This window comes from Dicentrarchus labrax, unplaced genomic scaffold (assembly GCF_905237075.1).
Source record: "Dicentrarchus labrax unplaced genomic scaffold, dlabrax2021, whole genome shotgun sequence".
NCBI classification, from domain to species: Eukaryota; Metazoa; Chordata; class Actinopteri; family Moronidae; genus Dicentrarchus; species Dicentrarchus labrax.
In genome coordinates this window covers 14,235-40,031 of record NW_026136949.1, presented here as the reverse complement: position 1 = coordinate 40,031, position 25,797 = coordinate 14,235, and the positions used below count along the sequence as shown (strand labels likewise).

At 38.5% G+C, this 25,797-nt stretch overlaps 2 pseudogenes and 7 gene segments (V, D, J or C); 3 read left to right on the top strand and 6 right to left on the bottom strand.

Annotated features, from left to right (window-relative positions):
* Positions 1-196: 196 nt before the first annotated feature.
* Positions 197-1,257, bottom strand: LOC127360824 (immunoglobulin kappa variable 4-1-like). The segment is given in 2 exon segments: positions 197-656; positions 754-1,257. Coding segments are annotated over 2 exon segments (432 nt in total).
* An 828-nt stretch (positions 1,258-2,085) lies between these two features.
* LOC127360819 (Ig kappa-b4 chain C region-like) lies at positions 2,086-2,754 on the top strand (annotated as a pseudogene).
* Positions 2,755-4,083: 1,329 nt separating this feature from the next.
* On the bottom strand, positions 4,084-5,063 carry LOC127360827 (immunoglobulin kappa variable 2D-29-like). The segment is given in 2 exon segments: positions 4,084-4,658; positions 4,874-5,063. Coding segments are annotated over 2 exon segments (363 nt in total).
* A 1,802-nt stretch (positions 5,064-6,865) lies between these two features.
* On the bottom strand, positions 6,866-7,847 carry LOC127360822 (Ig kappa chain V region K16-167-like). The segment is given in 2 exon segments: positions 6,866-7,372; positions 7,480-7,847. Coding segments are annotated over 2 exon segments (435 nt in total).
* Positions 7,848-8,979: 1,132 nt separating this feature from the next.
* Positions 8,980-9,663, top strand: LOC127360821 (Ig kappa-b4 chain C region-like; annotated as a pseudogene).
* Positions 9,664-13,508: 3,845 nt separating this feature from the next.
* Positions 13,509-14,485, bottom strand: LOC127360825 (Ig kappa chain V region K16-167-like). The segment is given in 2 exon segments: positions 13,509-14,079; positions 14,188-14,485. Coding segments are annotated over 2 exon segments (429 nt in total).
* A 675-nt stretch (positions 14,486-15,160) lies between these two features.
* Positions 15,161-16,547, top strand: LOC127360830 (Ig kappa-b4 chain C region-like; the record flags this gene model as incomplete). The annotated part of the segment is given in 2 exon segments: positions 15,161-15,200; positions 16,041-16,547. Coding segments are annotated over 2 exon segments (375 nt in total), but the record flags the coding sequence as incomplete, so codon positions are not given.
* A 528-nt stretch (positions 16,548-17,075) lies between these two features.
* LOC127360828 (immunoglobulin kappa variable 3-11-like) lies at positions 17,076-24,440 on the bottom strand. The segment is given in 2 exon segments: positions 17,076-17,900; positions 24,216-24,440. Coding segments are annotated over 2 exon segments (360 nt in total).
* On the bottom strand, positions 18,481-20,414 carry LOC127360823 (Ig kappa chain V region K16-167-like). The segment is given in 2 exon segments: positions 18,481-20,056; positions 20,164-20,414. Coding segments are annotated over 2 exon segments (435 nt in total).
* Positions 24,441-25,797: the final 1,357 nt, after the last annotated feature.

Sequence of the window (25,797 nt, the reverse complement as noted above, 5' to 3'; positions counted from 1 at the left end):
TTTATGATCTTGATCTCTCTCTTGTGTCAGTTTTTCCAGATGGAGGTCAGGGTGATGTTTGCAGGAGAACAGGGGAACCAGGCTTCATCTTAAAAAACCTACATACATTTTACTGATCCACCTGTTGGTTCTGTGGAAATTAACAGAGGTGATTTTGAAATTATGCCAAATATAAGTGTTGGATATATTATGCTGTTAACATGTCTGGGTTGCTTCAGTGAACTGTATCAGTCTCTGCAGTAGCTTCCAGCTGCAGCAGTCAGTTCAGTTTCTGTTCAGTCTGACTGAGGGAGGTTTTTGTACGACGCTTTTTCACTGTGTGAACAACAACTGACTGTTGATATAATGATAACTCTTACAGTAGTAAACTCCTGTATCTTCAGCCTGGACTCCACTGATGGTCAGAGTGAAGTCAATTCCATTCCCTGCTCCACTTCCACTGAATCTGGAGGAGATTCCAGATTGTCTGTCTGATGTTCTGTAGATCAGAGGTTTAGGAGCTTCTCCAGTTTTCTGATGGTACCAGGCCAGGAAGTATTGTGCACCAGAGTACTGAGCAACTTGTGTACTGGCTTTACATTCAATAGAAACAGTTTGTCCCGGTTGGACTGATTTGGCTGCTGGCTGAGTCACAACAACATTCTGTCCAACAGACCCTGAGGAGAGAGAAGAAACAATGGACATGAGATGGTGAGGTGAAACTCAGCTACACTCCAAATGATTTTCACAGCACAGAAAACTGATTTTCCTCACCCTGAGTGAAGCAGAGGAGAGTCCAGATGAGGACGGAGATCAAAGTCATGTTTTTGATGAGGAGGATTTCTGTGTCTTCTGTTGTCATGAAGGACAGCTGTCAGTCATCCAGTGTTCAACTCTCAGGACTATAAACTCTCCCAGAGCACTGGAGCATGGTGCTGCTGATGCAAAGTGGCTCTCTATGGAAATGCTCTGACTGACTCCAACAGGGACTTGGATTACTCTGATGATGCTGTTTCTCAATGGATCAATCACTTTATCAGAGTATTGATTAACAATGTATCAGTGATCATTTTAATGTGGAATGGGCTTGATGACTGCACAATGATTTTCTTTCAGAACGTCTTCTGTCTGCTTTAATTTAATGCTAGAGAGATCAATGTTACTTTCAGACATATGGAACAATAAATATGTAAAAATGTGATTCATTCTGAACAATTGTGGCACTGTTTGATAAATAGAACATGAAATAGTTCATTCTTTTAAAAACAGGAACTGTTGATGTTGACTTTGTTGTGTTCAAAGTCAGAGAGCCGTGTCTCTCTACAGTGAGAGGTTTTTGTACGACGACTCAATCAGTTTGTATCACTGTGGTACACATTCGGTGGAGGAACCAGACTGGAGGTTAACTGTAAGTACTTTTAACTCCTTGAATGAGACACATTTTATGTGTTTTATAATTGAATTTCATAGCTGTAGACCTTACTAAAATATTTTGTTGAATATTTGAAATTCAATGTATTTACAGCAATTCTTGAAGGTTTCACAGTGTTGTTAACTGGACTAAATTCCACTCCCATTAATAATCTGGTTGCACAAAAACTTTGGTTCCCTACATTCTTATTGATTCATTGTAGAATTCATTGAATGAAATTTAAGTTTTGACATTTCTGCATTTCTGACAATCATTTTTAGTTCAGGGTTAGATCACTGTGGGTATGACTCAGTCTTTCTCCAAGACTAATGATTTAAAGCCATTCTAGGTATTTCTTTTGAGAATTGTATGAGTTTGAAAACGTAGTTCAGCAGTTAAAAATATTCATTTGAAAGTATCAGTAATGAAGTCTGACTGATCAGTGATGACTCCTGCTTACATGGACACATCTCATCATGAATCAGATTTGGACTTGAGACAAGAAATGTTTAAAATAAAAAATGAAAGAATAAAAGACTCACAATCTTCAGCTCATGAGGAATATTTTGAACTGTATAAGTCTGATTGTTTAATTTAAAGTTAGTTGCAGTAAAAGAGTGCCAGTTTTAATGTTTTATCTTTAATACTGAAACCTGTCTGTTGCCATGGTTCAGCAGTGATGCCTGTCTGTTGCCATGGTTACTGGGTTCAGAGAGGGAAGTGAAACACTGAAGACCAGTTTCATCCAATCTGAGGAAGACCAACAGAAGCAGCAGCCTCCTCTGCTGCAACCAACAGGGTGGAGTTTATTTTCTCTCTGTATGAACTTTCTTCATATTGTCTCTCTGTCTCCTCCTCCAGTGGGTCGAGTCCTCCCCACCCTGACGGTGCTGCCCCCTCCAGTGAGGAGCTGCAGCAGGGGATGGCCACGCTCATGTGCCTGGCCAACAAGGGCTTCCCCTCAGACTGGAGTCTGTCCTGGAAGGTGGACGGCAGCAGCAGCAGCAGCAGCAGCTGGGAGCAGAGCAGGAGCCCCGGGGTGCTGAAGGACGGCCACTACAGCTGGAGCAGCACCCTGAGGCTCTCTGCAGACCAGTGGAGGAAGGTGGGCTCTGTGACCTGTGAGGCCACCCAGGGCTCCCAGACTCCGCTCTCAGAGACACTGAGGAGAGACCAGTGTTCCCAGTCCTGACCTGACTCACTGGGACTCTGCTACTGGTTTTACTCTGCTACTGCTCTCACTGTGCACTCTGTAACTATCTCTCTCTTTCATTTGACATGTTTCAGTCAGAATATTTACTAGCTTGTTGCAGTGTTTCAATATTATGTCACTGTTTCCAGATAATAAAGACGTGTTCATCAAATCAGTTGTTTTCATCTTTATTATTATCAAAGTGTCTTAATGATTTTCTCTTCATGGTGTCAGTGACTGGATTACATCCAGAGAACGATGTTTAAACTTCTTCATAATGTTTAAGATAATGTAATGTACAGCCATATATACTGTATATCAAAAGAGTTTATACACTCCAACAAAACTCCTCATTATTGTTTGATTAGTACAAACCAGTGATGGTCGTAGTGTAAGTCCATAATATGTTGTCATAATCAATATGAATACCGTCATTGCTGTACAACTGTTTCTGATATAATCATTACAGATTTGTCTGTAATAATAAACCTTTGGAACAATAAATAAATCATCCAATCATCTCTTATTACTGAAGGGTCTTAATGGTAAGGACTCTATTATTGTTATTGCTTCAGCTGTATCTAAAGAACATGAAATCTTCTTTGAATGAAACCACATAACTATTTTCCAAATCTGATATAAAAATCACAATATCATCAGCATGAGTAGAAACATCATAAATATGATCTGTAGTTCTGCCCCTTGATCTATTCACACACTGTTTCTACTGAAGAACCACAAAGACAAACAAAAGAGTTGACATAGGGACAGAATTAAAATGTGAGTGATTTACTTCATTAATCCTGTTTTTGGATTCAGTTATAAACTAAATGTGTTTGCTGGAGTACTAAACACACTAAATGACGTAAGTTATAGATATTTGTACGACACTAATAAACTACTAAATGCTTTTTTATTATTCATAATATCAATAAACATATGTTTCATATCATTATTTATATAATATGATGTAGATTATTGACATTTTTCAGGATTTAATGGAGAGTTTCTCTCTAGAAATATTGTGTCTTTTAATGAAAGAGAAATGAATATTGCTTGTACACATTCTCACAAACAAAAGGTTGAATAAATATTCATAGTGTGTGAGTTGATTTTAATACTTTAACCAGTTATTACATAAACTGGGTAAACTGGGAATGTGTTTGGTGAGTTTGTTTGTGTCAAAGTCAGAGAGCCGTGTCTCTCTACAAAGAGTTTATGAACTCAGGGGAAACTCATATCCATCTAAAAATAACCACAAAGGCAAACAAAAGATTTGACAAAGGGACAGAATTCACATCAGTGATAAACATACTTCATTATTCCTTTATGGTTGCAGTAATAACACACATGCATTGTTTGCTGGAATAGAAAACACACATATTTGGTAAATTATGTTATAGACATTTTTAGAGATCTGTTAAAGCTTTTTTTTTTTACCAATGAGTATTTTTGAGTTTTAATCAAAAATGCTGGGATATAAAATAAAAAATATATCATATTTACCGTGTTATTATTCATACTCCACGATGAAAGAATTTAAATCATACCTTGACAGAGGTTACCTTTGATGTGCAGCAGCCTGTTTCAATAAAAGCATTAAAAGTATAGCTTTAAAGATATGGAATATTTAGTGTTTAAATGTTCAAAGTGAATTATTATTAATTATATTTTTTTATGAAACCTCTGTTGTTTTAGTTTCAGTGCAGCTGTTGAGTCAGATCAGTTCCTCTCCAGCTGAGGGAGGTTTTTGTACGACGTTGTATCACTGTGTGAAAAGCCAGCTGTGACTTTGCTGACAGTAGTAAACTCCTGAATCTTCAGCCTGAACTCCACTGATGGTCAGAGTGAAGTCAGAATCAGATCCACTTCCACTGAAACGACTTGAAACTCCAGACTGACGAGTTGAAGTTGCATAAATCAGGAGATTAGGAACCTCTCCAGGTTTCTGAAGGTACCAGTAGAGGAAGCTATTACTAATATCTGAACTGGCTGTACATCTGATAGAGACAGTCTGTCCTGGAACAACAGACTGAGATCCAGGAGACTGAGTCAGGGTGATTTGTCCTGATGAACCTGAAAACATGAAACAGAGGAGAAGGGTTATTGAGACAAATCCAGCTTGGAGAAAGATGATCAACATCCAAACAGAAGAGTATCATTTCTTTAACATGGAGAATAGATGGAAGAAGGTAAATGCTGCTTGTTTCACTGTTTCTCCATCATAGCAGAACATCATTGTGGTGAACCTGGTTGCATCCTGAAGCAAAGTTTTCAGAAGAGAGTCTCACCCTGAACAAGGAGCCCCAGGGTGGCCAGCAGTAGAGTCAGTGACATCATCATTGTGCTGCCGGCGTGTCAGTGGCTCTGAAAGGCCTGGACAGCCACTGATCAACACTGGCCTCTTAAAGGCTGGGAGCAGAGAGGAAGGACACATATGCAAACACACAGAGTCAGTGAACTGTAGCTGTCCTCAACATATCATGCTGTTTCCTCCTCACTGCTGGGAGTACTGACTGTTTAAATCATCCTCATGCTGATTCACAGAAACTCACAATGCTGTATAGTTATTGTAAATTGATGTTTTAAGTAAAGAAAATGTTTGCTTCTTCATTAATTTAACTATACAAAAGTCTAAAAAGGAAAATCTGTTTTATAAGAGAGGATGGGCCGAGGTGGCCTCATGTAAACAGCATTAGGTCAATAAATCCACTAACACACATATAGGCCAGGACAACTGTCAAACATTACACTAAAAATAATAGAGACAATGAAGGTCCATAAACAGGTCACACTAAACAACTAACTTTATTTTACAGAAAGTACATTTCAGCCTTTTTTCCTCAGCACAACACTGGACCAAACGTTCATCAAACTGTTGTAAAAGACCTGAGATCAAATGTGGATTACAAGGAACTATCAATTGTATCACTATTGTATTTAAATGATGTCATTAGTAGAGTAAATTACAGTACACTGCACGTCCATATAGACTGTAGAGCTATGTTGTTCTCTGTTGTACACTGTTAAACTGGTTCAGTCCTTATCTGTCAGGCAGAGATGATGTAGTCTCACATGGTCAACATTCCTCAGCTACTATCAGCATATTATATGATATAAAGATGATTCACAGCTGTGCATTGTTACATCACAAAATGATTTCTGTCTGTTCAATAAATATGTTGATTTTTCTCTTCATTATTTATTATTATTCATATTTATTGTCCCAGTCACGGCTGTGACTTCACTTCTGTGTTTGCGTTTTGCAGAACTCACAATAAATACCTATTACTAATCTGAACTCCTGTGTCTGAGTCTGCTTCTGGGTCCAATCTGTGTTGGACCTATGCACAGCTAAAAGTTTATTCCTGCCGGATCCTCGAGGGTTAGCAACCTCAAATATAAAAGATTATGGATATTAAAGATGTTTTACCATCTCTCTAATCTTTCAGAATTCAGGAGTGGTTGGTGTGTCAGATTATTTTGGAGATATTGCACTTGAACTGAGGTCTGACTGAGCGATACCTTCACTGTATCTTTAATACTGGCAAATGTTTCCAGTTGCATCAATACCCAGGTGGATTGGGGTCGGCTCAGTGCAATCGAATCTTTGTGTTTGATCAGTTAGAAATACGAGATTCTCATGGAGATCCTTAATACCACTTTTAGGCGCATTGAACTTTATTTTTTAAACCAAAGATGTTCTTCAACTGTGCACCTCCTGGAACTCTCCAATCAGTTTATGAATGTCAGCAGCTAAATGTGAGCCTGCGTTTGGAGATAAAACAAGGCCAGACTGTTCATAAGACCATTCTCTTGTACTTCATTACTTACATTTTCTTTTCCACCATCCAAACCTGTTTGTGACATTTTGATCATTTCACAGTTTTAATGAGCTAACTGTACTGACAGTGGAAGTACTAGAACTGTGGGTACATCTTATTTTTATGTTTCCAGCTGGTGATACGGATATGAAAATAGTAATAACTAATTATCATAGTGGTAAAACACTTTGTCCTGTCTTTAATATGCAACTGGAGATGCTCACATAAGGTTGAAATATGTACTGACACAAAGCTACAACCCTCCATTTTCAATGCTGCAGCATCTCTTTCTGTGTGTTGGTGGCACTGGTTGAACTGTGTGTCTGTCGTATCAGTATTTGGTATTCATTGTTCAAAATGTCATTCAATAAAGACGAGTGAAGGCAAGAGCTGCGTTTCTTGTTTCTTAATCCTTCTCTCGTTACTATTCACCTTGTTTAAAGTTACTGTGTGTGTGTGTGTGTGTGTGTGTGTGTGTGTGTGTGTGTGTGTGTGTGTGTGTGTGTGTGTGTGTGTGTGTGTCCTCAGTGAACTGTATCAGTCTCTGCAGTAGCTTCCAGCTGCAGCAGTCAGTTCAGTTTCTGTTCAGTCTGACTGAGGGAGGTTTTTGTACGACGCTTTTTCACTGTGTGAACACATACTGACTGTTGACAGTGGTTCCACCCATACAGTAGTAAACTGCTGTATCTTCAGCCTGGACTCCACTGATGGTCAGAGTGAAGTCTGTCCCTGATCCACTGCCTGAAAAACGAGTTGGAATCCCTGATTCTCGCTGATTTGCTAAGTAAAGAAGTAATTTTGGAGTTTGTCCATTTTTCTTTTGGTACCAGGATAAACAGGGGTCACTAGCACTGCTTCCACAATCTTCATCAACCCTCTGACTGCTCCTACAGCTGATGGAGACGGAGCCTTCCACAGCAGAGCTCACTGCTCCAGGCTGAGTCACTGTGACCTGGCCTCTGGACTCTGAGGATACAGAGACAAAAACATAAAGCAGCGTCATGGTTCTGTGGGCTTCATTTCAGAGGGACGGATGTTCATAGAGGAGAGGAGTTTGATTCTCTGGACTTTACCTGTGAAGCAGCAGCAGAGGAGAGTCCAGATGAGGACGGAGATCAAAGTCATGTTTTTGATGAGGAGGATTTCTGTGTCTTCTGTTGTCATGAAGGACAGCTGTCAGTCATCCAGTGTTCAACTCTCAGGACTATAAACTCTCCCAGAGCACTGGAGCATGGTGCTGCTGATGCAAAGTGGCTCTCTATGGAAATGCTCTGACTGACTCCAACAGGGACTTGGATTACTCTGATGATGCTGTTTCTCAATGGATCAATCACTTTATCAGAGTATTGATTAACAATGTATCAGTGATCATTTTAATGTGGAATGGGCTTGATGACTGCACAATGATTTTCTTTCAGAACGTCTTCTGTCTGCTTTAATTTAATGCTAGAGAGATCAATGTTACTTTCAGACATATGGAACAATAAATATGTAAAAATGGGATTCATTCTGAACAATTGTGGCACTGTTTGATAAATAGAACATGAAATACTTCATTCTTTTAAAAACAGGAACTGTTGATATTGACTTTGTTGTGTTCAAAGTCAGAGAGCCGTGTCTCTCTACAGTGAGAGGTTTTTGTACGACGACTCAATCAGTTTGTATCACTGTGGTACACGTTCGGTGGAGGAACCAGACTGGAGGTTAACTGTAAGTACTGTTCACTTCTACAAGAACTCGAAATTAATTTAAAATCTATTTTTATTGAATGAACAAAAGTTTTCAAAAATAATTTAGCTCGTAGTAAAATTAAAATAATATTAAAGTGACCATTACAGGCTTCATTGTAATACAGAACAAATTCTGTCTGATGAAAGAACTTTTGACTTGGCCTTAAAATGTTAAACATGATGCTTATTTAAAGTGTTAAAGTTTTTATTGTTCTTAAAATATACAGCCATTTATTGAAGACAACATTCTGATCAATGATTTCTCCTCTGACAAAGTTCTGTTTTCAGACTTTTTATTTCTTCACCATTTTAATGAAATAACTAATTTTGTGTGGAAGAAATGTTTCCAACATTTATTGAGTGAGTGTATTATCTGGAAACATTGTTTTACTCAATCTTCCTCCCAGACCGATGAATGTAATGATATGTAACATCCTCACTATAACCAATGAATATCATAATGTCACTACAGCTTCTTCAACCACATGCTGTATTAGTGAAATTCATATTATGAGTTGGAAAAAGGATTTCAGCATTTAAACAGTTTGTCAGCAGTGAAGTCTGTCTGTTGTCATGGTTCAGTAGTGATGCTGCGTAAATGAAGACAGCAAACACACACTGTCTCTTATGAGTTTTGGATTGAGCTGAAAAATAGAAGAATAATGTCTTTTAAACTTTTAATAACATGTAATGATTGTTTAGGTTTGTTAATTTAACCAAAGAAAGAGTTTCTGCTCTCAGCTGTTTAGTAGTTTTAACTTTTTTAGTTGCAGTAAAAGAGTGCCAGTTTTAATGTTTTATCTTTAGTACTGAAACCTGTCTGTTGCCATGGTTCAGCAGTGATGCCTGTCTGTTGCCATGGTTACTGGGTTCAGAGAGGGAAGTGAAACACTGAAGACCAGTTTCATCCAATCTGAGGAAGACCAACAGAAGCAGCAGCCTCCTCTGCTGCAACCAACAGGGTGGAGTTTATTTTCTCTCTGTATGAACTTTCTTCATATTGTCTCTCTGTCTCCTCCTCCAGTGGGTCGAGTCGTCCCCACCCTGACGGTGCTGCCCCCTCCAGTGAGGAGCTGCAGCAGGGGAAGGCCACGCTCATGTGCCTGGCCAACAAGGGCTTCCCCTCAGACTGGAGTCTGTCCTGGAAGGTGGACGGCAGCAGCAGCAGCAGCAGCAGCTGGGAGCAGAGCAGGAGCCCCGGGGTGCTGAAGGACGGCCACTACAGCTGGAGCAGCACCCTGAGGCTCTCTGCAGACCAGTGGAGGAAGGTGGGCTCTGTGACCTGTGAGGCCACCCAGGGCTCCCAGACTCCGCTCTCAGAGACACTGAGGAGAGACCAGTGTTCCCAGTCCTGACCTGACTCACTGGGACTCTGCTACTGGTTTTACTCTGCTACTGCTCTCACTGTGCACTCTGTAACTATCTCTCTCTTTCATTTGACATGTTTCAGTCAGAATATTTACTAGCTTGTTGCAGTGTTTCAATATTATTTCACTGTTTCCAGATAATAAAGACGTGTTCATCAAATCAGTTGTCTTCTTCTTTATTATGATCAAAGTGTCTGGATAGAAATGATTGAAAACTGAACTGATGCAAAGAATATAGATTATTCTTTAAATAAACCCACAATAGTACATACCATTTTCTAGATCTGAAATGAATATGGGTACATCATCAGCACAGAGAGAATCAAAATAAGTGGATGCAAACAACATGCATTATCCTTTAAATAAAACTACAACAGAATCATCATCATAAATTTATAACAGCACATCATCAGCATAGATAGTTTGATTGATAAGTCTATTGCTGTGAACATTACAACATAGTAATTTAAAGTTAGTGTAAAAATGTTTTTTTCCAGAATTAAATACTTGATTAATGTATTTGACACATTTGTTTGTTAGAATACCTGTTGGCTCTTTTGAAATAAAGACACTAGCATAGTAATTGAGTCATAAAGTTGTTCTCTGTGTAATCATTTGTCCTCCCTATTTACATACAAGAGGGGGTCAGAATATGCAGCACACATTTACCATTTATAACTATCACCTCTATTACAGCATCAACAAAAACTGAACATCATAAAAGTAAGTAGATTTATTTCTAATTGTTACTTTTATTTATACAGAACATTTGTGTAGGATTTCATTATAATGTACTGGTGTACCTAAGTGACCACTGAGTGTTTCTACTACTTCCATAATACAAAATGTTGTGGGTTAAGGAGGTGCATCACCATTTCTAAGGTTTATTTAAGTTAAAGTCTATTCATCCTTCACTTTAAATCCTCTGCATATGTGTTCATTTAATGGTTTCATCTTTAATATTCTCTAAATTTATAAGGAGTATGACCTAGACTATAAACTGCTCTATACAAAGCCTGTCCTGAGATAAATTCTGTTATAATTTGGTGCTATACAAATTAAATTCTTCGATAATAACACAAAATTCTCAGTGAAACAAGAGGTAGCCTTCAAAAAATTATAATGATATGACAAATCTTCTCCAGACTGATATTGTATTATATTTTTTTGTTGAATAATTTGGTTTCAGATTAAAGCATTGCTCTAAGACTATGTTTAAGTAAACTGTAACAATGTGATGATATGTAAGACACTGTTTCAGTAATAATACAATAATGTCCTGAATTGTTAAAAGTTAAAATATATATTTTTTATACAATCATGAGTTTTCATTTCAGAGAAGCTTCTGGGTTTTTTTTGTTTCAGTAGAGCTGTTGAGTCAGTTCAGTTCCTCTCCAGCTGAGGGAGGTTTTTGTACGACGTTGTATCACTGTGTGAACGGGAAGCTGCCAGTCTGCTGACAGTAGTAAACTCCTGTATCTTCAGCCTGAACTCCACTGATGGTCAGAGTGAAGTCAGTCCCAGAATAACTTCCCTGAAAACGATTTGAAACTCCAGACTGAAGGTTTGTATTTTTATAAATTAGTAGTTTAGGAGCTTCTCCAGGTTTTTGAAGGTACCAGTGGAGGTAGCTTGTAGTAGAATTGCTTTTACATCTGATGGAGACAGTCTGTCCTGGAACAACAGACTGAGATCCAGGAGACTGAGTCAGGGTGTTTTGTCCTGATGAACCTGAAAACATGAAACAGAGGAGAAGGGTTATTGAGACAAATCCAGCTTGGAGAAAGATGATCAACATCCAAACAGAAGAGTATCATTTCTTTAACATGGAGAATAGATGGAAGAAGGTAAATGCTGCTTGTTTCACTGTTTCTCCATCATAGCAGAACATCATTGTGGTGAACCTGGTTGCATCCTGAAGCAAAGTTTTCAGAAGAGAGTCTCACCCTGAACAAGGAGCCCCAGGGTGGCCAGCAGTAGAGTCAGTGACATCATCATTGTGCTGCCGGCGTGTCAGTGGCTCTGAAAGGCCTGGACAGCCACTGATCAACACTGGCCTCTTAAAGGCTGGGAGCAGAGAGGAAGGACACATATGCAAACACACAGAGTCAGTGAACTGTAGCTGTCCTCAACATATCATGCTGTTTCCTCCTCACTGCTGGGAGTACTGACTGTTTAAATCATCCTCATGCTGATTCACAGAAACTCACAATGCTGTATAATAATTTCATACTAATCTAAAACTAAATTAAACAGTTTATTTTTTATTTACTTAAATACAGAAAGAGAAAGACATGGTGCTCATACAGGTAACTGAAATTGAAAACTAAGCAACTAACTTCATTTTACAGAAAGTTACTTTCAACATTTTTACTCATCACTGACAACACTGGACCAAACATTATTAAGGTTATAAAAACGTAAAATAGATCAAATGTGGATTATAAGAAACTATCAATTATATAACTTAAGAATTTAAGAGATGTCATTAGAAGTGTAAATTACAGTATGCTGTACATCTACATCTACTCCAGAAATATGTTGCTCTCTCTGTCACAGTGTTAAACTGGTTCAGTCCCTAACTGTCAGGAAGAGATGATGTAGTCTCACTTGGTTAACAGTCATCTGCTACTATCAACTATAATCCCACAAGGCTTCATCCTAGGTCCTCTTTTGTTCAGACTTTACATGCTGCTATTGTTTGATACTGCAATCTATGGTCTATTTAAATCACTCTATATCTTTTCAAAATATGCAGAATCAGTTAACATGTATATCTCCAAGTGCTCCCAAAATCCAGACAGACATTCTTAGATATTAGATATCACATTTTCTGAATGGCGTCCAGATTGTGTGCATCTGCAGTGAAATATCTTACTGTAGTAAGATGGAAAGTAGAATTTCATATTGTACGCACAACATTTGCTACTACTGACAGTAATTGATCAAAAATCTCCAAAATATTTAACAAAAAATACACACCACCATGCAATGTGCTCCCTCAACCACATATCACTCCTGTTGTCCAAAGCCTCCACTGTGTCATTGTCCCACAACAGATCCAATTTAAAGTCCTTCTCCTCACTCACAAAGCCCTCTATAACCAGGCCCCCTCCTACCTCACTGACCTGCTCCACTGCCGCACTCTGTCACAAAGCCTCCGCTCTTCTGATGCCAACCTCCTGTCTCCACCACCCAGGACCAAGCATCCAAACCAAGCCTTCTCCATAGCTGCACCCCAACTCCATCCTCAAACACATCAGAGACTGTACAGATTCATCCACATTAAAATCACTAATCAAAACCAGTCTTTTCAGAATTGCTTCAATGTGTGATTGTATTTTTGGGGAGTTGTTTCGTGATCTTTTTAACCTATGTATTTTAACTTATGTGAAGTGTCTTGGAGTACATGGAAATATATATATATGTACTTATAAATAAAATATCATATTATTATTATCATAATGTTGTCATTATTGGAAGAACTTATAATCTCTGTACTAAATATCAAAATCAGTTCTCTGACATCCTTAATGTACTACATATCCAAACATTGCTTCATATAATCTATTCTGTCCCAAAAACAATCAGCATTGTTTGGTTACAAACCTTTTAGATACTTGTAAAGATAGTTAAAGTAGTGCTTCAAAACCACCTTAGCTGTGTTAAAGTTCAAAAACCTTTGCAGACTACTTATGACAAAATACTGTCCTTCAGTTTGTTCAGGATCATAAAAACTGTCTGAGGTTTGTGGATCAGTGTCTGAAGAATGTCTGTTTAAAGTTCAGAGGTTGAAGTTAATGAACGTCTCTTCTTTTGTGGACTACAGATGAAACTGCATTGATCTATGTCTGATCACATATTTTATGTTTTCAATATGTGAGTTTGTAATTTTATTCCAGCTTTATGATCTTGATCTCTCTTTTGTGTCAGTTTTTCCAGATGGAGGTCAGGGTGACGTTTGCAGGAGAACAGGGGAACCAGGCTTCATCTTAAAAAACCTACATACATTTTATTGATCCACCTGTTGGTTCTGTGGAAATTAATATTTGTTGAGTGGACAATGTTAGATAGGAGTGACTTTAAATTCTGCAAAATATGAGGGCAGATATGTTGTGCTGTGAACATGTCTGGGTTGCTTCAGTGAACTGTATCAGTCTCTGCAGTAGCTTCCAGCTGCAGCAGTCAGTTCAATTTCTGTTCAGTCTGACTGAGGGAGGTTTTTGTACGACGCTTTTTCACTGTGTGAACAACCACTGACTGTTGATTTCATGTTCACTCTGACAGTAGTAAACTGCTGTATCTTCAGCCTGGACTCCACTGATGGTCAGAGTGAAGTCAGTGTTTGATCCACTGCCTGTAAAACGTCCTGGAATCCCTGATGCTCGCTCATCAGCCCTGGAAATAAGTAGTTTTGGAGCTTCTGCACCTCTCTGTTGGTACCAGTGCAAATAGTGTTTGCCGCTTGAAGACCCAACATACACTTTTGGATTGACCATACAGCTGATGGTGATGGAGCCTCCCACAGCAGAGCTCACTGCTCCAGGCTGAGTCACTGTGACCTGGCCTCTGGACTCTGAGGATACAGAGACAAAAACATAAAGCAGCGTCATGGTTCTGTGGGCTTCATTTCAGAGGGACGGATGTTCATAGAGGAGAGGGAGTTTGATTCTCTGGACTTTACCTGTGAAGCAGCAGCAGAGGAGAGTCCAGATGAGGACGGAGATCAAAGTCATGTTTTTGATGAGGAGGATTTCTGTGTCTTCTGTTGTCATGAAGGACAGCTGTCAGTCATCCAGTGTTCAACTCTCAGGACTATAAACTCTCCCAGAGCACTGGAGCATGGTGCTGCTGATGCAAAGTGGCTCTCTATGGAAATGCTCTGACTGACTCCAACAGGGACTTGGATTACTCTGATGATGCTGTTTCTCAATGGATCAATCACTTTATCAGAGTATTGATTAACAATGTATCAGTGATCATTTTAATGTGGAATGGGCTTGATGACTGCAGAATGATTTTCTTTCAGAACGTCTTCTGTCTGCTTTAATTTAATGCTAGAGAGATCAATGTTACTTTCAGACATATGGAACAATAAATATGTAAAAATGTGATTCATTCTGAACAATTGTGGCACTGTTTGATAAATAGAACATGAAATAGTTCATTCTTTTAAAAACAGGAACTGTTGATGTTGACTTTGTTGTGTTCAAAGTCAGAGAGCCGTGTCTCTCTACAGTGAGAGGTTTTTGTACGACGACTCAATCAGTTTGTATCACTGTGGTACACGTTCGGTGGAGGAACCAGACTGGAGTTTGGAAGTAAGTTCAAGTTTTGATGTATTTTATAAATTCATGAGCAACATTTTCTTTTCTGCAGGTACACTTTTGTCCAGCCATTGAAATATCAAATGTTTGATTCTATTTTTCTCCAGTAGTTTTGTACAAAGAAGGTAAACTGTTACCAATTAAATTGTTAAATTATCAATGTCATTACTACAATTCCTTGGTGAAGAGCAGAAGTCATTTATTTCAGTTTTTAGATTAAAGTGAAAAGTTGAGTACTTGCAGTTTAAGCTTTGTCAGACAAAGTCAGAGAGCCGTGTCTCTCTACAGTGAGAGGTTTTTGTACGACGACTCAATCAGTTTGTATCACTGTGGTTGACTTTTGGTGGAGGAACCAGACTGGAGGTTGGAAGTAAGTTTCTGCTCAAATATTAAATATCATATCATCAGTTAATGTTTTAATTTCTGTGTCTGAACATTTGTAGTAGATATAAATTTCCACTGGGCTGATCTAAATCACTTTAAAGACTCAATTTTATTGTTGGTTTGACCTTAAAGTTGAACTCAAAGCAGCTTTACTGAACTTTTCTTTAAATGTTCCAGTTAATTAGTGAAATGTGAACAGCTTGAACTGCAGGAAATGTTAAAGAACAACACTCATAATTTTCAAATGTTTTTAAAATTCTGTCATTTATTCTGCATTTTTAACTGCAGTTAAAATAACATTTAATAGTGTGAATGATAAATGTTAGGAATGATTCCAAATGTCTGATCTTCTAAAATGGCACAAATTGTGTTTTAACCTCAGTTAGAAATAACGCTGACACTTTTCTGAAGCTATTTGTGTTTTTCAGTCCGTCTGTTTAACAATTCAACTGTGGTTGTCAATTAGGTTTAGCTGATAATTAATATTCAAAGTCTATTTTTATGGGTTTTTTCAAATAGTCTAAAATAAAATCCCACCAAAGACATGTTTTTAATGTTGATATTTATAATGTGCTTCTGTTATTTGCAGTGTAGTTTGATATATTTCAGGTCATATGAGGACTGTGTCTGTGCTGATGTGCATGAGAGGTTTCTTAAAGGGAAGTGAAACAATGTGTGAGTGAGTGACTGCTGGAGCAGAAAAACCATCTGACAGAAACTCCTTAAAGGAGAAAATCAACTCTCACACAGTAAAGGTGTCCAAGTGTCTGCTGGTTGATTGACAGCTGTGTGGTCCCTGTCCTCTAATCTGATTGGTGTCTCCTAGGTGATGTCCGTCCCACCCTGACGGTGCTGCCCCCCTCCAGTGAGGAGCTGCAGCAGGGGAAGGCCACGCTCATGTGTCTGGCCAACAAGGGCTTCCCCTCAGACTGGAGTCTGTCCTGGAAGGTGGACGGCAGCAGCAGCAGCAGCAGCAGCAGCAGCTGGGAGCAGAGCAGGAGCCCCGGGGTGCTGAAGGACGGCCACTACAGCTGGAGCAGCACCCTGAGGCTCTCTGCAGACCAGTGGAGGAAGGTGGGCTCTGTGACCTGTGAGGCCACCCAGGGCTCCCAGACTCCGCTCTCAGAGACACTGAGGAGAGACCAGTGTTCCCAGTCCTGACCTGACTCACTGGGACTCTGCTACTGGTTTTACTCTGCTACTGCTCTCACTGTGCACTCTGTAACTATCTCTCTCTTTCATTTGACATGTTTCAGTCAGAATATTTACTAGCTTGTTGCAGTGTTTCAATATTATTTCACTGTTTCCAGATAATAAAGACGTGTTCATCAAATCAGTTGTTTTCATCTTTATTATTATCAAAGTGTCTTAATGATTTTCTCTTCATGGTGTCAGTGACTGCATTAAATCCAGAGAAAAACTTAGCTGATACAAATAATAAATATTATACTTAAATCTCTAAAACTACAAAAGTATATAAAAATCAGTAAGTTCAACCCTGGGAATATTTCCATACTGCTTTTGCTGAACAGCTCAACTGTACAGACAAATTAGTTAAAGTTTTAAGTTTTAAAGTTGCTCTGTGTGTAATAATTGGTCCTCCCTGTTTAAATACATGAGGAGGTCAAAATATTAGAAACACCTGAATATAATGTAATCCAGTGCAACAACATCACTGACCTCAATGCAAGAACATATAATTATCACCTGTATGACAGTGTGAACAAGAAGTGAACATATATTATTCATTACGTATGAATTTCAGGTGCAATGAGTGTATGTCTGCTTCATCAATAATACAAAATGTCTTGGGTTAAAGAGGCACATTACTATTTAAATGATTTGTTCAAATTAAAGATCATTTTAGTCATCCTTCAGTTTAATTAATCTGCATTTTTAGTGTTAATTTGACTGTTTTGTTAAGTACGGCCTAGACTCTAAACTTCTCTATATAAAGTCTGTCCTGAGATAAATTCTGTTATAATTTATCACTATACAAATCAAATTATTCTATACTACCACAAAATTTTCAGTGAAACAAGAATTAACCTTCAGAAATTATGAGATGAAAAATTTCTTTCACACCAAAACATTTTGTGTTTTTGTGTCATAATTCCTTCTAAAACTATTTATTTTCTGAATGAAGCTTTGCTCTAAAACTGTTATAGTAAACTGTAGATGTGTGATAAAACATTGTTTCAGTGATAATAAAATGATGTACTGAATTGTATGATAAATATTTTCACAATTAAAATCATACTGTCTTATACAATCATGAGTTTTCATTGTAGAGAAACCTCTGTTGTTTTAGTGTCAGTGCAGCTGTTGAGTCAGATCAGTTCCTCTCCAGCTGAGGGAGGTTTTTGTACGACGTTGTATCACTGTGTGAACGGGAAGCTGGCACCCTGCTGACAGTAGTAAACTCCTGAATCTTCAGCCTGAACTCCACTGATGGTCAGAGTGTAGTCAGAACCAGATCCACTTCCACTGAAACGACTTGAAACTCCAGACTGACGGTTTGTAGCATAATAAATCAGGAGTTTAGGAGCTTCTCCAGGTTTCTGAAGGTACCAGCTGAGGTAGCCACTAACACTTGAACTGGCTGTACATCTGATAGAGACAGTCTGTCCTGGAACAACAGACTGAGATCCAGGAGACTGAGTCAGGGTGATTTGTCCTGATGAACCTGAAAACATGAAACAGAGGAGAAGGGTTATTGAGACAAATCCAGCTTGGAGAAAGATGATCAACATCCAAACAGAAGAGTATCATTTCTTTAACATGGAGAATAGATGGAAGAAGGTAAATGCTGCTTGTTTCACTGTTTCTCCATCATAGCAGAACATCATTGTGGTGAACCTGGTTGCATCCTGAAGCAAAGTTTTCAGAAGAGAGTCTCACCCTGAACAAGGAGCCCCAGGGTGGCCAGCAGTAGAGTCAGTGACATCATCATTGTGCTGCCGGCGTGTCAGTGGCTCTGAAAGGCCTGGACAGCCACTGATCAACACTGGCCTCTTAAAGGCTGGGAGCAGAGAGGAAGGACACATATGCAAACACACAGAGTCAGTGAACTGTAGCTGTCCTCAACATATCATGCTGTTTCCTCCTCACTGCTGGGAGTACTGACTGTTTAAATCATCCTCATGCTGATGAAGTCAACTATCATCATGACACTTTGTTTTCTTTTTATTTACTTAACTGTATAAAAGTCATAATGACAAAAATCTGAGAGATCGGGCCAAAACAGCACAGTGAAAACAGAATTAGGTCAATAAAGAAAATAATGTGTCACCAACAATCACACAGAATCACAGTCAAACTGCAAACGCAGATTCTATGCTGTAATCTTTACAGATCTGCAATAATAAATCTTTGGAACAAGGTAGGAACATTTTAGTAATAAATCATCCAATCATCTCTTATTACTGAACAGTCTTAATAGTAAGGACTGTAATATTGTAATTCTTTTAGGTGTATCTAAAGAAAATAAATAAATTCTTTGAATAAAACCACATATAAAAAGCACAGTATCATTAGCATAAGGAGAATATCATAAATCTCTATTTTTATCCTTTGAACTATTTCCACAAAGACAAATAAAAGAGTTGACAAAAGGACAGAATTAACTGATTAAATGGATTTACATACTTCATTAATCTCTTTTTTGTTAGAATACAAAACACAAAATTACTAAAATATGTTGTCAACATTTGTAGCGATTTGTAATTTATTTCAACAATGAGTATGTTTTGACTTTAAATCCTTAATGCCACTTTTGGGCTCATTTAACTTTATTTTTTACCTCCTGGAACTCTCCAATCAGTTTATGAATGTCAGCAGCAAAATGTGAGCCTGTGTTTGGAGATAAAACAAGGCCAGACTGTTCATAAGACCATTCTCTTGTACTTCATTACTTACATTTTCTTTTCCACCATCCAAACCTGTTTGTGGCATTTTGATCATTTCACAGTTTTAATGAGCTAACTGTACTGACAGTGGAAGTACTAGAACTGTGGGTACATCTTATTTTTATGTTTCCAGCTGGTGATACGGATATGAAAATAGTAATAACTAATTATCATAGTGGTAAAACACTTTGTCCTGTCTTTAATATGCAACTGGAGATGCTCACATAAGGTTGAAATATGTACTGACACAAAGCTACAACCCTCCATTTTCAATGCTGCAGCATCTCTTTCTGTGTGTTGGTGGCACTGGTTGAACTGTGTGTCTGTCGTATCAGTATTTAGTATTCATTGTTCAAAATGTCATTCAATAAAGACGAGTGAAGGCAAGAGCTGCGTTTCTTGTTTCTTAATCCTTCTCTCGTTACTATTCACCTTGTTTAAAGTTACTGTGTGTGTGTGTGTGTGTGTGTGTGTGTGTGTGTGTGTATGTCCTCAGTGAACTGTATCAGTCTCTGCAGTAGCTTCCAGCTGCAGCAGTCAGTTCAGTTTCTGTTCAGTCTGACTGAGGGAGGTTTTTGTACGACGCTTTTTCACTGTGTGAACACATACTGACTGTTGACAGTGTTAGCACCCTGACAGTAGTAAACTGCTGCGTCTTCAGCCTGGACTCCACTGATGGTCAGAGTGAAGTCTGTCCCTGATCCACTGCCTGAAAAACGAGTTGGAATCCCTGATGCTCTCTCATTGGTGTAGTAAATTAGCAGTTTAGGAGTTTCTCCAGCTTTCTGTTGGTACCAGGATAAACAGGTGTCACTACCCCAGCTCCCACAATCTTCATCAACCCTCTGACTGCTCCTACAGCTGATGGAGACGGAGCCTCCCACAGCAGAGCTCACTGCTCCAGGCTGAGTCACTGTGACCTGGCCTCTGGACTCTGAGGATACAGAGACAAAAACATAAAGCAGCGTCATGGTTCTGTGGGCTTCATTTCAGAGGGACGGATGTTCATAGAGGAGAGGAGTTTGATTCTCTGGACTTTACCTGTGAAGCAGCAGCAGAGGAGAGTCCAGATGAGGACGGAGATCAAAGTCATGTTTTTGATGAGGAGGATTTCTGTGTCTTCTGTTGTCATGAAGGACAGCTGTCAGTCATCCAGTGTTCAACTCTCAGGACTATAAACTCTCCCAGAGCACTGGAGCATGGTGCTGCTGATGCAAAGTGGCTCTCTATGGAAATGCTCTGACTGACTCCAACAGGGACTTGGATTACTCTGATGATGCTGTTTCTCAATGGATCAATCACTTTATCAGAGTATTGATTAACAGTGTATCAGTGATCATTTTAATGTGGAATGGGCTTGATGACTGCACAATGATTTTCTTTCAGAACGTCTTCTGTCTGCTTTAATTTAATGCTAGAGAGATCAATGTTACTTTCAGACATATGGAACAATAAATATGTAAAAATGGGATTCATTCTGAACAATTGTGGCACTGTTTGATAAATAGAACATGAAATAGTTCATTCTTTTAAAAACAGGAACTGTTGATGTGGACTTTGTTGTGTTCAAAGTCAGAGAGCCGTGTCTCTCTACAGTGAGAGGTTTTTGTACGATGACTCAATCAGTTTGTATCACTGTGGTGGACTTTTGGTGGAGGAACCAGACTGGAGGTTAACTGTAAGTACTGTTCACTTCTACAAGAACTCTAAATTAATTTAAAATCTATTTTTATTGAATGAACAAAACTTTTCAAAAATAATTTAGCTCGTAGTAAAATTAAAATAATATTAAAGTGACCGTAACAGGCTTCATTGTAATACAGAACAAATTCTGTCTGATGAAAGAACTTTTGACTTGGCCTTAAAATGTTAAACATGATGCTTATTTAAAGTGTTAAAGTTTTTATTGTTCTTAAAATATACAGCCATTTATTGAAGACAACATTCTGATCAATGATTTCTCCTCTGACAAAGTTCTGTTTTCAGACTTTTTATTTCTTCACCATTTTAATGAAATAATTAATTTTCTGTGGAAGAAATGTTTCCAACATTTATTTAGTGAGTGTTTTATCTGGAAACATTGTTTTACTCAATCTTCCTCCCAGACTGATGAATGTAATGATATGTAACATCCTCACTATAACCAATGAATATCATAATGTCACTACAGCTTCTTCAACCACATGCTGTATTAGTGAAATTCATATTATGAGTTGGAAAAAGGATTTCAGCATTTAAACAGTTTGTCAGCAGTGAAGTCTGTCTGTTGTCATGGTTCAGTAGTGATGCTGCGTAAATGAAGACAGCAAACACACACTGTCTCTTATGAGTTTTGGATTGAGCTGAAAAATAGAAGAATAATGTCTTTTAAACTTTTAATAACATGTAATGTTTGTTTAGGTTTGTTAATTTAACCAAAGAAAGAGTTTCTGCTCTCAACTGTTTAGTAGTTTTAACTTTTTTAGTTGCAGTAAGAGTGCCAGTTTTAATGTTTTATCTTTAGTACTGAAACCTGTCTGTTGCCATGGTTCAGCAGTGATGCCTGTCTGTTGCCATGGTTACTGGATTCAGAGAGGGAAGTGAAACACTGAAGACCAGTTTCATCCAATCTGAGGAAGACCAACAGAAGCAGCAGCCTCCTCTGCTGCAACCAACAGGGTGGAGTTTATTTTCTCTCTGTATGAACTTTCTTCATATTGTCTCTCTGTCTCCTCCTCCAGTGGGTCGAGTCGTCCCCACCCCTGACGGTGCTGCCCCCCTCCAGTGAGGAGCTGCAGCAGGGGAAGGCCACGCTCATGTGCCTGGCCAACAAGGGCTTCCCCCTCAGACTGGAGTCTGTCCTGGAAGGTGGACGGCAGCAGCAGCAGCAGCAGCAGCTGGGAGCAGAGCAGGAGCCCCGGGTGCTGAAGGACGGCCACTACAGCTGGAGCAGCACCCTGAGGCTCTCTGCAGACCAGTGGAGGAAGGTGGGCTCTGTGACCTGTGAGGCCACCCAGGGCTCCCAGACTCCGCTCTCAGAGACACTGAGGAGAGACCAGTGTTCCCAGTCCTGACCTGACTCACTGGGACTCTGCTACTGGTTTTACTCTGCTACTGCTCTCACTGTGCACTCTGTAACTATCTCTCTCTTTCATTTGACATGTTTCAGTCAGAATATTTACTAGCTTGTTGCAGTGTTTCAATATTATTTCACTGTTTCCAGATAATAAAGACGTGTTCATCAAATCAGTTGTTTTCATCTTTATTATTATCAAAGTGTCTTAATGATTTTCTCTTCATGGTGTCAGTGACTGGATTAAATCCAGAGAAAAACTGAGGTGACGCAAATAATATGCATTATCCTTAAAATTAAACCACAAAAGTATAAAAAATATTCTGAATCCGAAATAAATAGGGGTCATCAGCACAGAAATATTTAAAATAAGTTGATGCAAACAATATGCATTATCCTTTAAATAAAAGTACAGAATGATCATCTTAAATAAATAACAGCATATCATCAGCATAGAGTTTGACGTGTAAGTTTACTGATTTTGCTGAAGAGCTCAACTGCACAGACAAACGAGTTAAAGTTAAAAAGGGAACAAATTAAAGTGTTACTGAATTACATACAGTATAAATACTTTTGACACATTTATTTGTTAGAATACATGTTGGCTCTTTTAAAATAAAGACATTAGCACAGTAATCTAATCATAAAGTTGCTCTCTGTTTAATTGTTTGTCCTCCATATTTACATACATGAGGGACTTTTACATACAATTAAAAAGGTGCTATATAAGTACAGTCCATTTACCATTTATAATTATCACCTCTATGACAGCATCAACAACAAGTGAAAATTATAGGCATCATAAAAGTAGAATTATTTAAAATTGTTACTTTTATTTGTGAAGAACATCTGTCTTGGATTGCATTATAATACCCAAGTGACCACTGAGTATGTCTCTGCTACATCAGTGAGAAAGAAAATGTTAAAGAGGGCCATTACTGTTTCAAATATTTGTTTAACTTAAAAGTACATTTATTTAACCTTCAGTTTTAGTCCTCTGCATATTTAGTGTGTGTGTACGTTTTTTTTTTGTTTTCTCTCATTTTAATACGAGTACATCCTAACTCTATACTGCTCTATATGAAAAGTGTCCTGGGTGAATTTCTAGTTATGATTTGGGGCTATACAAATCAAACAAAATTGAAAAAGATAATAACACAGAATGCTCAGTGAAAGAAGAGTTAGCCGTAAAAATCTAATGAGATGAAATATTTCCTCCAGACCAAATGATTTAGTGTTTTTGTGTTAGAATTCCCTCTTAAATCATTTTGTTTATGATTCAAGCTTTGATCTAAAACTGTGTATCAGTAAACTGTAACAATGTGATCTATCACACACTGTTTCAGTGTAAATAAAATAATGTAGTAATATAAATAGTTTTACAGTTATTTTCACGAAATATCGTTTTTACACAATCATGAGTTTTCATTGTAGAGAAACCTCTGTTGTTTTAGTGTCAGTGCAGCTGTTGAGTCAGATCAGTTCCTCTCCAGCTGAGGGAGGTTTTTGTACGACGTTGTATCACTGTGTGAACGAGCTGTAACCCTGCTGACAGTAGTAAACTCCTGAATCTTCAGCCTGAACTCCACTGATGGTCAGAGTGAAGTCAGAACCAGATCCACTTCCACTGAAACGACTTGAAACTCCAGACTGACGAGTTGAAGCTCTATAAATCAGGAGTTTAGGAGCTTCTCCAGGTTTCTGAAGGTACCAGTGGAGGGAGCTACTAACACTTGAACTGGTTTTACATCTGATAGAGACAGTCTGTCCTGGAACAACAGACTGAGATCCAGGAGACTGAGTCAGGGTGATTTGTCCTGATGAACCTGAAAACATTAAACAGAGGAGAAGGGTTATTGAGACAAATCCAGCTTGGAGAAAGATGATCAACATCCAAACAGAAGAGTATCATTTCTTTAACATGGAGAATAGATGGAAGAAGGTAAATGCTGCTTGTTTCACTGTTTCTCCATCATAGCAGAACATCATTGTGGTGAACCTGGTTGCATCCTGAAGCAAAGTTTTCAGAAGAGAGTCTCACCCTGAACAAGGAGCCCCAGGGTGGCCAGCAGTAGAGTCAGTGACATCATCATTGTGCTGCCGGCGTGTCAGTGGCTCTGAAAGGCCTGGACAGCCACTGATCAACACTGGCCTCTTAAAGGCTGGGAGCAGAGAGGAAGGACACATATGCAAACACACAGAGTCAGTGAACTGTAGCTGTCCTCAACATATCATGCTGTTTCCTCCTCACTGCTGGGAGTACTGACTGTTTAAATCATCCTCATGCTGATTCACAGAAACTCACAATGCTGTTTCTTAATGTCAAACTAAGCATTTTTAGTTTACAGAAGTATAGAAAAGTCATATTATGAGAAAATCTGTTATACAAGAGAGGTTCTGCCAGGAAGGAACACATGAAAACAACTGTCACACTTTACACAAAAAAAATGGAGAAAGTGATGGTGCACATACAGGTAATTCAAATTGACAATTAATATTCAATTTGATCATAAGAAATTCAATCGAGGACAGGCTCAGGGTAGTGGGCAACAGACACATTTTATTAGTACGAGAAATTCCTTGAGATGAACCATGTGGTTTTTCAAGGGGGTCTTCAACACAAAATAGAGTAAAGTACAGTACATAAAGCATTGCCTCATTAGCTATTCCTTAGTAAAAGTTTTATGCTACATGGTTGGTTTGGATCGTGGATGCACATATCAGATCAACAACCTTCCTCAGCTTGAGACACAACTGCAAACATCAGGTTACGAGTGGAGTTTGGAGGCACCAGTTGTGAGCAGCATGCCCTCTTCCATTTCTGTCAGGTCACCAACTGCAGCAGAAAATACTTTTTTCTTTACCAAACAATATGAAGTCCTCCTCCCTGTAAAACAAGACTAGCTGCACTGGATGTGTTGTAATCTCTGCTAGTGTCATATAAACAGCTAAAAGCTTCTTTCTGACAGATCCTAGAGGGTTAGTAACCATAATTTAATCTTGATACCATACTGTGGATATTGAACACATTATTGTTTGCAATGATTTTACCATCTCCAAGGCCTTCCAGCACATCAGGAATGATTGGTGTGTCACATATCGTTGACATATTGCTCTGGAACTGAGGTCTGATTGAGTAATGCCTTCTTTGTGTCTTTAATGGACAGATACTGGAAAAATCTTTTTCATTTATGAAGAGAATATGGGGACTGACAGACCCATACACTCCTTATCTTAGTAATAAATAATAATATAAGCAAAAACTTGTTCTTACAGCAGCAGAATATGTTGCAGTCAAACCTGTCTGGTCCTTTATATGCATGAAGAGCAGAGCAAAGAGGCAAGAAGACATAACGTAGACAACAAAATACCAGAGTGTGTGGTATGAAACAGTTAGACTGTGAACATGAAACAGGCTCTAACTATAAAAGACACAATACCAAACTACTGTACATATAGGGGCTCTTATATATGTCTGTTAAAGTGTCCTCATACATCAGGTATTACTTCATAATGCACAGGACTGTTGAACTGTGTGTTGTGTAAAACACTCCTCATAAATAAGGTGTGTGTTCCTCTTAATGCACAATGCTTTTTAGTGCCATTATTGTGTGTGGTATAGC